The sequence below is a fragment of the Temnothorax curvispinosus genome, unplaced genomic scaffold (genome assembly GCF_003070985.1).
Source record: "Temnothorax curvispinosus isolate PA1 unplaced genomic scaffold, ASM307098v1 QBEX01014781.1, whole genome shotgun sequence".
Taxonomy (NCBI): Eukaryota; Metazoa; Arthropoda; class Insecta; order Hymenoptera; family Formicidae; genus Temnothorax; species Temnothorax curvispinosus.
The window spans coordinates 1,918-17,246 of NW_020224561.1; the positions used below are offsets into that span (position 1 = coordinate 1,918).

At 36.1% G+C, this 15,329-nt stretch overlaps 1 protein-coding gene across 2 annotated transcripts in view; it reads left to right on the forward strand.

Moving 5' to 3' along the window:
• The first annotated feature begins 5,137 nt into the window (after nucleotides 1-5,137).
• The window catches only part of LOC112464978 (UPF0489 protein C5orf22 homolog), a 272,704-nt gene continuing 262,512 nt past the window's right edge, over nucleotides 5,138-15,329 (forward strand). For both annotated transcript variants that reach the window (XM_025032304.1, XM_025032303.1), the window contains exons 1-2: nucleotides 5,138-5,227; nucleotides 11,211-11,337. In XM_025032304.1, the coding sequence (XP_024888072.1) occupies nucleotides 11,302-11,337 (36 nt within the window). In that variant the 5' untranslated portion in view covers nucleotides 5,138-5,227; nucleotides 11,211-11,301. The remainder of the gene's footprint in view (nucleotides 5,228-11,210; nucleotides 11,338-15,329) is intronic.

Sequence of the window (15,329 nt, forward strand, 5' to 3'; positions counted from 1 at the left end):
CACGGTAGTGTCTCGCGCAAAATGCATGCGCTAGCAACGCACGAGCGGCGAGACCTGACCGTATATCTTTACGCGAACCGTCGAGTTGAGAAACCCTTAGGTTATCGGATCTCAATAACGGCTGAAGTGATCAAGTTCTGAGTAGGCTCAATCGATAGCTTGGGGTTTGAGTTATATAATAAAAGTGTTTTTATTTTTCATTTACGTGTTCTACGAGTGGAGATATTGCAATGCAAAATCCGACATATAAATATTTTGCATTAAGATACGTTGTTATTATTATCATCATCTTCGTCGCGGAAACCATCCCCGTCACTTTTTTAAACACTTTACGGTGCTAATAAGAAGGCTTTCTCACTAGCGCTGCATTGAAAAAAATTGATACAATATCGCCAGCGTCTCTGTGACAACATCTCTACTGTATCTATGTGAGGCAATATACATGTGTGTGAATAATTTTTACAGCTAACAATAAGCTTGACTTTTAGCTTGACAATATGGACAAAACGTGTATCTTAATCTAAATGTTCGAGGACTAGGAATATTTTTCTTGGTAATCAATATGCCATATTTAGTAATACACGCTCCGTGATACTGAGTGAGTGGATATAATGTCGTCTAAAAATAATCGACGTAGTCCGATGTGGAAACATTTTAAAAAATTAAACAATACTGAAATATAAAATGCAATACTTGTGATAAAATTTATAAATATAATACACACAATGCGCAAGGACACTTAAACAGAGATAATCAAATAATTAATAAAGATTGCTTAAGATGGAAAAACGACACCTACTTAGTTTGGCGATATTTCACAAGAAGAGACAAGTATATTGCACATTGCAGACTTTGCCGCAAATCAAAAATACTTAAAAATACATATAGAAGATTTGTTATAGAGAATCATATGAAATGTGTAAATAAAGACGTACTAACTGCAATACAAAAAGAAATTACTTCTACTAGGCTATTGCGATATTTTAATTTGACAAACTATTGTGCAACCTGCAGATTAAGAGAAAAGTACGATTACACTGTTAAAATATTTCAAGGTATAGATGTCTTAAAATCTCACTTGGAAGCTCAAGCTTCAATATTTAAAAATATTAGATACATAAACTGTTGGAATTATATGGATAGCGTAGAAGAATGTTCTCCCACATTGCGAGCGTATCAGTTATTATCGTTTCGATATTTATGCCACATTGAGGCAAAGCGAGAACATATGTTTCCTGTCATCGAAATCATCATATATCATCATGAAATCACACAGAAAGGCAAATACTCGAATGGTTTGAGATTAAGTGGGAGAACAGAGATACTAAAGAGAAAAGCCACGTTCATTATACTGTCCAACAGTCACGTTATCGTTATAAGATGCGCGTTTTTATCATTCGCGAGTTTTAACGTTGATTATCAAGTTGACGTGGGGTTACAACGCGTTCGTTTATCAATTGATTTATGTTATAATGCGAAATTATTATAAACATCGAGACGAGCGCATTACATTACGCCGTATTCTGATTTTTTGGTAGGTCGTAAAATAAAATAGAAAACTATGGTCCATATATTCTGAACGCACTTTTATCGATGAATGTGTGCATTTATTTCTGAGATGCTCTCATGTTACATATACTATAGCATCTTGGAAATAAGTGCGCGCGTATTTATTGATAAAAGTACGTTCAGAATATATGGACCTATAATCTTGTGTCTATAAAGTTGAAGTTATACCCACAGATAATTACATCTAATTACGGATAGAATTATGCTAAGTAAATGCAGTCGTACGTATATCGAGTACAGATAGTGGCAGTAAAATTGATAATAACAAGTGGTATCCATTTAAAGATCATTAGAATAACACGTATTTACGTGTTATAATTTACACAAGTTAATTGCGTGAATTGTAGATAACGTAAAAAGTATTTTTACGAAAAGAGATGAGAGTGCGCATTAATTTAAATGAATCAAACGAGCACTTTTCAATTTCTAATCATGTTTCCACAATTAAATAACAATTAATAGATCGAGTAAGTATTACACCAGCAAATGAGACGCGGCACAAGAGTTTGTTCTTAAATAACAATTAATGATACTAACGATAGGAACTGCAGTTGAAATAAATAAGTGTTTATCGCGGTACAAAATCTCCATGGCAGCTGCTGTTGCTTCGGCGTCGTGTCCACCGAAATTATATCCCCGTTACGCGTTCTTTGATCTTCGATCGACGAATACGAGGAGCAAGAAAAATGATTCCCTCTTAGCCCCGTATTATCATTAATCAGGTTACGGCGCGTAACGAACGTAACTTAAGAAGGTAGGAGGCAAATTATCTGTATTCTCGGTCTGGCGTGCGAGCGCGCGCGCGCGCGCGGCTCATCTCGACGATACATCACGTACGATCCACCCCGTACGGCCAATGATGCAACCTGAAATGATCGATTGTTCGTGGAAGATCGAGAGCTTGACATTTTGCTTTACGCGTCTATCTCAGGGACCACCCGGTAAATACTCGAGGCGTGCGCGACTAGTATAATCACCTTCGTGTGCAACAGATACATACCTACACCCTCATTCTCTCTTCTCAGGGACACTCTTCGAGTATGGTAAAATTGCGCGACATATGTGTACCGGTGAGCCTCGCAATTTCATCTGTAGACACGACACGTAAAGCAAGGGAATAGTATTAAGCTGAATATTTATTACGACACGTATACAAACTGGCTCTATCAATCGTAGATATTTATCGCTATTATATTATACGTATAATCCGCGGGCGATTATGTTTCCGAATCGTTAGATAGTAGGGTAGAAGTTAGCTTGACGCGCAATTTTCATATACCGCGCGATACAAACAAGTCCGATTCTTATCCCGATAAACGGGCTTAACGGATTCGAAATAAACTCGTCGTACTCTCGTATAGGTAACGGCTAGGCTGAGTTTATTGCCGGGATTATCGAGCCAGCTTGTGACAGTGATGTGTCGTTTATACGTAACAGTAACTTATTGTTAGACAAGAGAATCGTGTGTCGCCGAGAAATTGATACGGAAACTTTCGCAATGATTTTGCGATATACGATCCTAAACCAGACGTGATTTATGATATAAGGGAGATAGGAAGAAAAGCATCTCCGCGTTTTTACGCCGCGGTTGCAGAACGATGAAACCTGATGCAAGACAATAAACGCAAAACCATTAGAGTGAAGAGGAAAATTGTTTTGTTGTTATTTCCGTAATGATTTAGGGAACGACAAATTTCATTTGTTGTTCCTTAATTATTTTACTATATTTACAATTTCGAATTACAAAATTGTAAATTAACTTATTTTTGTACAGTTGTATATTATTATTTATAATAATCTAATCTCAAATTAATTTCAATTTGTCAAAATATCATTTGCAAAGAGTCGCAAGAGGATATTATTTTATTCAATTAATATCTTTATAGTTTCTGTTAAATATTTATACTTGTTAAAAATTTCATGACAGTTGCTTGATTAACGGAATGTATTTTCGAGAAAAAGATTCTAATTCTTCGTTCTCTAAAAATAGGAAAAACAGGTTCTTAACTGCCGTAGCATAAAGATGCGATTTGCTAATTCGCAAGTAATTGAAAATCATGCTGGTAGCAATAGCTGTCAGTTAATGACCTATTAATTAGAGAGAGAATCCGCGCACGAAAAAGACCAATAAATTAGTTTCAACCATATCGTCGAGCGATTTCACGCACTCGCGTGCTTAGATTAAGAGTCAGAAATTCGCCGTTTCATTTTCGCCTACACGACTCATCACATGCGTGAAATCAGGGTGCGGCCATGGGGTTCCCTCCGTTTTTCTATCAGCCTCGCATTGTCCTTCTTCCTCGTACACATCGCATGGTCAATTTTGCACTTATTATTCATTCTACCTCTTCCGACCCTTATCTGACTTCGTCGAGTTTGCCTTTTTGCACTTTTACCCTCTTTTCTATCCATCTGGCAAATTGATTCGGCAACACGTGCGTAAGGCAAACAGGGCACTCTAACAAAATGATATAATGAAGTAAAAGAAAAAAAAAACTAGAAACGAACATTATAATCATTTGTAAAAAAATTAAAAGAGAGTACTCTATTATTGTGAACGAATGCAATAGAATGTTTTAAATATGCAAATGAAAATCAACAATTTTAATAGATTATTTTATTAAATCAACCTCTATCAACCATAAAAAATTACGCAATACAAACGAATACATAATATTATTTTAAAAGATTTTAATAGACGTCCAAGTAATTCAATTCTCCTCTACGTCACTATATTTTAGCAGTATTATTATTCTCATCGATTTATTATTAAGACATCTTTAATGATAATCATGATAAGCTCAAATGATTAGAAATCAAACATATATAACGAAAGGGCACAGAGCCGCAACAAGATGATGTTCACGTTAAATTATTTTTAATTTTAATAGATATCTTCCAACCATAATAACTTGCGCGCCGACTAATTGTCAGACTTGCAACGCAGCTGTGATTGGAGTAAAATCCTCTCTCTTCCCCTAATTAAATCATTTCGATTTAATTTTGATGCTAAGCATATAAATAACTGTAAAGAAATTATTGCGAAAAATATTACTTCAGCCAGAGTTCGAACCATCTTTAATGAGTTTCGTACCGAGGAGCGAGAGCGAAATTGAACGCGGTCGCGTAACCGAATTTTGTAACCGCCAATCAGGTTTGATCGCGCGTCGCGTGATGCCGCAGTTTCTTGACGCTGCCCAGTGCCCGCTGCCAGGCGGTTGCGGGGTGAAGAGGGTGGTGCACATTGCACACACCATACAAGGAAGGAGTCGTGGGTAGGCCGCGATGGCCGCGTTTATTACGTATTTTCGCGTCTCTTTACCCGTCCCGCGCGATTTCCGCGTACGAACGAGTGTCGGGAGTGCCGGGAGCTGTGTCGATGAATCTAATAACGGATGATCATCTCGGTGTATCAATTAACTCGTGTATCAGCGCGTCTCTCGGTATTCGTAATCCGGGCCCGTCGCGTTTCGCGTTTCGTCGCGTCGGCGTCGGTTCGGCTGGGTTCGGCATTCGTTCGAAGATCCGTTTCTCGACACGGGCCTCTCGCGTCGTTTATTCGTCCAACGAATGTCCTGAATGTCATCTAACGTATATCGAGTATCGAGGAGCAGCAAGATGAGTCTCGAGCGATCGGCGTGATGCGTTAATCAATAAGGTAAATAAATCGATATTCGCGCACTCATCGCCATGTTTGTCGAAGCCGCTTTTCTAATTTTGCTCGCCAGTCGAGAGCGCATTTTGCAAATCGGACGAATTTGAGTGATTCTCTTGACACGACGCGATAATTCGATCGTGATTAATCGCGTCTTCTGCTACCGATATTGATCATATTCCGTCGAATCCGTCGGATAACGTATTTATCCAAAATAAAGATTTTTACAATTAGGTTTATTTTTTATATCAGTAACATGGAAAATTGAACTCGGCGGAATTATACCGATACACTGTTAAATTCGTAGTGTCAAATAATACTCAATTTGACTCATTTTTAATCATTTCTATAGGGCGCCTGTTATTACTCCTGTTATTCAATATGTCATTAATTTAACTAAAACAACGTTAATTTAACTAAATTAATGGAGTTAAAATAATACTGTTTCATGTAAAATAATAAATTTTGATATGATGGTTAAAAATAACAAAATGCTATCTAACTCAAGGTATTGGTTTAAATTTCATCCTTTAATATTTAACAGTGTATCAAATCTTGATCTAAAGTAAGAAGACTATGAATATTCTTTTTTATTTAGAATCACATTTAAAATTTCTTTAAAATTGGAAAGTCAGTAACTTAAATGTGGTAGGAAATTTTTACAATTATTTCCAGAGAAATTACATAGACGATAAAAAAATCTATTCTTATTACAAAGCTTCTATAAAAAATTGAACTTTATATAATAATATAATTAGCTGCACGCATATTCTATTTCCTGCAGTCGATTTCCGTCCATTTTATACATGAATAACTTAAATGATATCTTAATTAAACGACGAGTAACATATTATCTATGACATTTCACGAGACTTCTTAATTCGATTAAGATATTTGTCTTGTGATTTATATAATTCCGATATCAACTTCTCGACATTGGCAGATTTATCGTGTCCCAGCATAATTTTAATCCTCTCATATTGGTCGCGCTAAATACATGCCGCAAACGAGTAGTACCCGATTTCTACATTCAATTCGTACATACTGTACACTCGATCGTCATACATACCATAAATAGCAGCTGCAGTCTGCTACGTAACTAATTGACAAGTTTAATGCCCTGGATAAAACATAGGTTTTGTTTTTCGGATATCGTCGAGTGAGCAACCAAATCCAATCGCGTAACGTTATTAGTATTGTACGCTATTATTACTGCGCTGTGCTTTTTTTCGTGATTAATGATTTGCATTATTAAAGACTTCCTCCTCTTTTAGAACAATTTGCATGCCAATATAAAAAATAATTTTAATAGATTTTCATCACATTGCATATAATTTAAATATAAATGTGTATACAGGGTGTTCCCTACCCCTACGTGATATCGAAAACTCCAGGAAGCGATTTCTTGGACAATTTTATACAGAAAAAAGTTCCTATGAACATGGGGTCCGGAATGCTTTCCTGCAGAGTTATGGGCTTTTAAAGTTAAAGAAAAATAAAACTTTGAAGGCCCATAACTGTGCAAGGAACCATTTCCGGACCCCATGTTAATTGGAACTTTTTTCTTTAAAAATTGTCCAAGGAATCGCTTCTTAGAGTTTTTGACATCACTTAGGAAAGACCCTGTATATAAATAAGTACAGATACAAATACAAATGAGTACCTATAGTACGTACTCTTTTTATTATTGTCATAAGCAAAATGCAGTTAATTTAATTGTTGTTATTTTACAATTATATAGTTTCGGTAATGTAGAATTTATATTTATACATAATAATTAATGCTTAAGTCTATGAAAAAAATTGATGCAGACAATAATGAGGGATCTCTCAGACACTTATTTACTTTTTTCGATCTCTCAATTTTTTGAGCATATTGCTCATTATTGTTGCTTTTATTGATTAAGATATTCAAGAATACAAAAAAATTGTAATTATTTGTCATGTTACTTTGGGGTTTGAGAAATCTCGTATGTTTTGTTAAGACTTAATCAAATTATCGATTCTTCGGCGACACGTGGCCTAGCGAGTATGACTCGCTTCGTTGATGATAAAAGCATTTTTTGTGGCATTACCATAGGAAACCGATTCTAATCATGCTAACCGATACTAAATAAAATGCATGAAAATCTCTTGGAATAGCTGTCTCGTCGAATGTGTATAATTATTGTGTAAACGATATCTAACCATCTAAATGCGTTAAAAATATAGTTTCTTCGGAATTTCTAGACACTTCTGTAAACATTTGTAAGATTTCTTTCAAGAGACACAGAAAATTTATGCCATCATGCCACCACAAACGAATTTCTATACAGAAATATATGTTGTTAAGAAAAAAAATGCTTAGAGATAAAATATCTTTTTATTTAATTACATTAAAAGATTCCATTCTGCTAAATAACATAATGTATATGACAACATACGTAATAAGCAACTAATAATACAAATCTACTAATTTTACAAATATAATTTTCAGCAGAACTCTTTCTTTTTATACTTGCAAATGAGGAATAAACATGACCTGTGGTTCACTTGTTTCTATTTACCGTATACTTTACATATGCTGTTTTTTCTTTTTTTATTAGTGTGTGGTTGATAATAAAATAGCTTTTCTATAGAAATAGCGCAATAATTTAAGAACGTTGCAATTATTTAAAAATATATTAAAAAATAATTCTTGTTAAAAAGTATTTATTATATTGCTAAATTCATCCGTCGTTTCATTATGCGGTATTTATGATTTGTATTGTGAAATCTCCTTGGCGTTACTTTCGAAATTTGCGAAGCGTAAAGGATCCGGGGAAGGCTACGAAAACAAGGTGGCTCAACGACATCGTAGGCGTTTCGCGATTTTCTGCCAGTAAACGGCACTTTAATGACGCAGCTTGCGAAGAACTGATTCGCGGAAAGTATAACATTTAATGACTGTTTCGCGATAAAGCGTACCAAGTCGGATTACTTTCAGTAATCGACGAGATCAGATCTCGTTTTGGAAAGACGATTCTCAAGCAGCATTATTAAAGACTGAATATTAATGTGTTTCAAACAATCGAAAACATTCAAAAGGAATTCTTAATGCGAAAAAAAGCAGAATTTACTATTTTCAAATTTTTGCGAATTTTACCGAATAAGTAGCAAACATATATTACTCCGTCTAACAAAATATTCCTTCGTCTGTATACGTGGGCCTACAACGTTCGAGCCAAAATGATATCTGTTCGTAATTTTAAAACTTGCAAATAAACGATGATTATCAAAATGACTATAATATCATATTATAAACTCTTTCTTTCTCTGTCTCTTGCCTTCTTTTTACATTAATAATACAATATGATTTATTAAATAGATATAGGTATAGGTATATTATGTTTAAAAATAAGGGTTTACTGATTCTTGTTTCAAGCCTTAAATTTCTCCTTTCAATATCGCGAAAGCGCAAGCTGCAAGAATATTTGCACGCGTCGTTGCGCTTGTCCGAGCAAGCATACATATGTGGGCGATCGATCTATTCGGTGATCGACGGGTCTATGGATTACAGACATGATGTCTATTGCCGACTGCGTAAGCAACCAGTCGAGACCTACTCAAGATAAATCGTTAATTGTGCAGAACCGAGCCATTGATAGCACGTATGAGTTTTTTTTATGCAATACTGGTTTCAGGGCTAATAAATTAATTTCTTCATTTTATTTCTGTGAAATCAAATAAATCATGGTTGTAACGTTGGTGAATGTTGTCTGGTGTCTACGTTAAAATGTAGAATAGCGTTATTATGCTAAAATATGTGTCCAAATATTATCAAAATACTGCCTTTATTATTTTGCATGTGTTAATATTAATTTGATCATACATTTATTTGTGTGTGTAATGTATAATAATATATAATTTATGTATTTATATATTAAATTAAAATCATTAAAATATTTTTTAATACATAGAAAGGAGCAAAAAGAAAATAAAGTAAATATCGTAATGCTGAAATTAAAAAAAAAAAACGACTTACACAAACACAAAAAACACAACTGTTATACGAACCTTGAAGTAGCTTCTTTCAGTCATTTTCTATCGAATACATAATCATATATTTATAAATTAAAATGCATCATTAAAGTTTTATGTATAATTAAAAATCCAATCATATAACTATTACAACAGGACCATAAATTTTTACGACTTTTCTTCTTTTTCTTATTTCTGGTTTAACAAGACTTGCTCTTTATTCTGAGCTTGAGCTCTCTGAACGAAATCGTTTCCTCTAAAAAGTCTTGCAAAAATCTGAACATATACCATACCACTAAAATAGTTATTACTGTTATTAGACGACTGGATGATCGTATCATGGCAATCTCCGGAGTCTTTCGATTACCCGCGTCCGATTAATTCGCATAAGCTTTATTAGAAAAACCGATATGAACCTTTTACGAATGAATAAGAAGCAAGTGTATTAGTTAATTCGCGTGAATCCACGTTTTCCGTATAATACCTAGCGAAGCACACTCCGAGACCGCTTCTTACGACGAGCTTCCTCGCGTAAGGGATCTCCACGATGTTCCTTTTGCCGAGCCTCCGATCGTCTCCGGGTACACGAAGCCATTAATATTATTACCGAGCGAGAGCGTGTGGGTATCATTATCGCGGACGATGGAAAAAACGACGATCGAAAGGGACGCTGAGAAACAAGAAAGCGAGGAAGAAAGGGAGATGGAGGGAAAGACGAGGACAGCCAGAAGAGGAGGCATCAGTAAAGGTGGTGGTGGCGGTGGTATCCTCAAGTAAGAGCACCTTTATACCTCGACTTAGGAGGCTCCTCGATTACGCGGGCATTCGAAATTTTCGAGGCTCTTCCGACACCGCCGGGAATCACCCTCGAAATTGATGTTGCCCGGCCACGCAATCTCGGGGCCGTTCAGACTGCTCGATTTTTCTCGCCTGCCTCGTACACATCCCTCTTTCTCTCCTCAACCATCTAAAGACAAGGAAGGAACATATTTATTACACTTGCCGTGACCCGGGAGCAGCGCACGGGATCCGTGCGTTCGTCGCCACGAGTACTCGTACATGACGAAAAAAGTGCTGTATACCGCGTAAAGATTAATATCCTGCAAAAGAGAGACGGGAAGGAAATATTATTGGCCCCCGCGAGGTTCGGTGATTTATTGCGTTGTAGCCCACTTACTTGAAATGGAATAAATTCGCCACTCCTGTAAATCGTTGAAAGACAAATAAGCCGCGTCAATTTATATATATTTTTCATACTTTATAGTATTACTTATACGCGCATTATACTATTTGCGGATACATGTAAATATTAAATAATGTGATCCCATTTTAAATTGTAAAAATCTTTCCAATTTTATCAAAATAAACCTTTTTAGAAAGGTAGATACAAATACCTACCATCAATACATTTTATCGTCATATAATAGCTGCATAACGTTAATTTTTTTTAATTACCTAAAAGTGATCGAGCTTTTGGCTGGTAAATGCTATATATGATACTTTTCTTCTTCTTTTTATTTCTCTTGCTCGGTATTCGTCATCGAAGATTCTCAAGAATCCCCTTATGTACCGCGCAGCAATATAATTAAATCGAGATAATGCGGTTTATGATACACAGTACATGTACGGTTATATGTTGCGATTAAATCTTGATATTGGGATAATAGTTACGATAACCATAAATGTTGACCCAAACGTCGGGATCATGGATTTTAATTTATTATTATTTTTTCTCGCAAGAATATTAAAAATAAAAGTATATGAAAACATTCATATAATACTTATTATAATTTTAACTCTTCCATAAAAATTAATATGTTATGAATATTTAATTAATATGAATATTAATAAGATAGATTTTATATATTTTACGCACTCCTGAAAGATAAATATATGTTTTACTAGACTGTGACTAATTATGAGTTCTTTTATCTAATTTAAATCTATCAAACGGAATAGATTATTGTAACGATATTTATTCTTTGCAGATTAACTTGTCCCGAACCATACTTCCTTAGCGAAGGTTTATACGCGACACCAGAAGAACTTGAAAATACTCGCGAGGTCACTCTGCAGGTGATGACCATCGGAACTTTCATCGAAGATGCGGCAAAGGTAAGTGTCTAAATTAGATAAACATCGGTTCTCTATGACGGGTCACAAAGGTCTGTTAATCTTTTTTACGCGATTTATCTTATTTCTTATAGTTTGTCTTTTGTCTATAACAAATACTCTATAAACTAGGTATATCCCCAGTAGCAGAGTGACGTCAAATGACGTTTTAATTACGTCTAACTGACGTCTAGAGACGTCTCTAGACGTCAATCAGACGTCATCTTGCTACCTAGGATGATTACCGAAAAAATACGAATGTTTTTGATTGAATAGGAGATTTTTATTAAAATTATTTTCTATTATAGAAAGAATAACGGTAACATTTCCAAATATCAACATTTGAAAAAGATAAATGAAAAGTAAACGGTTCTTTGCATTAGTTGGGCTTGTTCTTAAGATGCGCTTATGAATTTAAAGGACGTCTCATGATATTCGACGAGTATTAAAATCATCTTTTAATCAATAGAATTTGTACGATGCTAGTATTATAACTCGGATCGTCTACGTAATGTTTTCCATTTTTTCCTTGATTTGCGTAAGATTACGTGCTTAGAGACCCTTAAAATTCTTGTCGACCAACGGCTTCACGTCAGCCTTTTTTCATGCGCAGCTCAATAAGCGGTAAATAGTTAAATAAATAAAAATACGACTAATTGCAAAGTGCACGCGGATGCTAGTCCTGCATCCGTCGACCTTTCTTATCTGACGTGGGTGCCGATTAAAATTACGTATAGCTATGCAGGCCCATACCGTGTCGGTATCGCACAGCGCTAGGGCTATCTCGTGGCTTTCTCCTCGGATCGCTAATTAAATGCAACGGCTAATTAGATAACTGATAAAAGGTTATGGCGAGCGGCACGATGTACTTTTGGTCCTCTCTCCGCGCGCGTGTTCTCCTTCACCACATCCGCGCACCACGTCCTTTTTGTCCCCTCTCCCGCAATCCGCCGAGTTCGTTCCGCTGAAATCTGAAACTCCGCTTGAATTCTACGGTCGACGAGATCCGGCGTGTGACCTTGAAACTTTGGAGGTTTCTCTCGGAATATTTTTGTGCGGAAGACGACTTACGTGGGCAATCTCTCCGTTTAAAGTGTACCTTGCTTAATAACCAGATGTCTATTTAAATAGGCATCTGATTCTCTATGGATAAACAACACGTTACATAAGTGTATTGTAGCGTAACGCGAGAGCAATATAAGCAATCAAAAGAGTAATGGAAAGTAGTAAAAAAATACACACGTTACCTTGTACACTGCTGTTTAGGCACGTTCGAGAGGAATGATTTATTACGATAATAAATTTTATTTTGGTTTGGCGGTGCCGTTATTATTGCGGCGTGCGTTAGGGCACCTGAAACACTGATAATCGAGACGGACTTCCTCGAGAAAGTGTTCCCTCGCTGTTTATTCTGTCGCGATAACGAGTCTTGGAACTGGTTCGCATCCAGCTTCGTATGCCTCATTACTTGGCCGAAGGGCTTGGTATTTTATTTACGCGTTTATACCCAGGTACAGTTATTATAATTGCTTGTCGCCCTTGCGTGATTTATGAGGGCTCGGATAAACACTCGCTCTTGAACGGTTACATCCTGCTCCTAATAGCTACCGTGGTGCCGCCTTACACCGGCCGTTACGCGACACTCCCAATAAACGGTGCAAAATCTACGTGTGTCTTTTGCTCTTGTAAATTTTGCAATATATTCTTAATGGCTGGAAGTGGTATTTTGTTACGTAACTTTACAGTACTTGATTTACATAAACCGGATGAATTTAGCTGAATAGATTAAAAGCTAACGCGTAATAACAGTAAATATCTTGCAAAGTCCGCGTCGAAATGTTTAACTTCTTTTTTAACGTTTTGCAACTTGTATTTCTACATGGCGTATCAAGATTCAGTGTTATTGGTATACCTATTTATGAGGTGTGAGAAGTAATGCCTCTTCTATTCTTCTCGTATTTCTCGGTTTAAGCGCAATTAGCGCATTTCTGTGAGCTTTACCAAGAAGCGTGTAAGAAGCATACAGGAGCGGATAAAGAAAATACAAGTTGCATAGTGGAGGAGAGTCAACTTCGGCGGACCCGCAGTGGCCTTCCGGGTACATTGAATAATGCATACCGCGCATCTGGGGGCAACGTTGTTGCGCGGATATGGGGACACGACACGGAAGAAACTACCAATTGACATGTCGACAGTTTTACGGGCCAGCAAACTTTCATGCATCATATATTTCGAAATTGAAGAAAGCCACATGCGGGACACACCGTTGCAGTAATGCGGCATTTTAATTAAATCGGTCATTTCTTATTCAAAACACTGGAAAGAGAATTATAATAAAATCGTTCTATTAGATAAAAAAATGCGTTTTTAAATGTAAAAATTAAAAAATCTTTTTATACTATATAATATTGAAATATTGACATTACATTTAATATGACATTTCCATAAAAAAAAACTTCACTTTATTCAACCCTGCAACCGTATACATGTGGGTTCTTTGCGTCCTCAGCATTTTGACTATATTTCTTTTGCAATGGTTCAACGATTAAATTAACAATTGCAAAATTAATTTTATATTATTACTGTTTAAGCTTATAGTTAAGATCTCAAGGAACACCTAAATTTTTTCAGAATTTTTGATAAAGTTTTAGGTTGTTTAATATGTCGCGGACGCAAACGTCCCCACGCATACCGTTAATGGGTGCCGAAAAAGAGTGTACGATGACAGAATTAAAATATTTATATGCTTTATATGTTATGGAACTTCTTATTCTCTCTAAAATGTGTATTTTAAATCATATGAGAGAAAAAGAGAGAGTATTGTAGTATGTGTCATACTATAGTAAGATGCACGTTCGCGGTGTTAATGTTCTTACAGCCAATTTAAAAGAGATTTTTCCAAGAAAATGTTACTAAATCCACGTTCTATTGCGTTCAGGTGCGAGTAAATGTCTATTTTTATAAACGATCTATCCCAACTGTGTTACACGCACACTTCTCGGTCGCGAAAGATGGTCGGTCAACTCCTAAGCACAGCAGCGAGCATAAATTATTCAGGCGATGTAGCAAAAGCGATTAATTTTATTGGTCGACGTCCCGGATACGGCTCGTCTGTACCCGTCACCGTTGCTTTGTTGCAACGTCCTATCCTATGCCCCGTGTTTCTCGATCATGTGCCAGCCAGACTAACACCTTATTAACGGCGGCGGTGGTTGCGCGAATGCCGGCCGCAGGATAGTTGCGCAAAGTTATTCGCGCGCGAGCGCGAGCGCTTTCAGTGCCGACCAGCTAATATTATCTTACATGTTGAAAATTAATCCGCGAGGTCTATGCGACGTGAAATTTTTCATGAACTAACTCGGAACAAGCGACAATTTAAGTATTCTCTTTGCGAACGATACCAGAATTAACATTTTGTTACGATTCGATCATAATTTCAATGACATAGTTTAGCCGATTTCGAAAGAATAAGTAGAAGGGACATTATTTATAATGGTGTTATGTTCAATACTCTGTTACTGTTATTATTATTATTATTATTATTATTAACCATGATATTAAATTTCTCTCTTGGCCTGGTTTAATTTGCAATTCGTATCTTTTAATTGACATCTCACGCCATAAAATTGATTCATGGTATTAATATTAACATTTTGAGTAGTTATTTGCAAGTCAAAACAGTTGTGCTAATAGTTTTAGAAATTTGTTTTGTAACCGTGTAGTTGTTTTACGTGGAATATAAAAATTCGATGGACTTGCCTTTCAAATTCGAATGGCTCACATAGTTTAGCAGCATGTTTCAGTAGTGAAAGATGATGAGATCTTTTTGGGTTATATTACAAGGAGAAATTGACACCACAGAAAATATACCGACCATGGTTTTTATGTCTTTCATTCTGAAGACGCGGATGATGGCGACTCACCTTTCCCAATCCGGGTTTGCCGTTCAATTCTTTTCATTCCTAAAAAAAACCGCTCGGCCACACACCATAGAT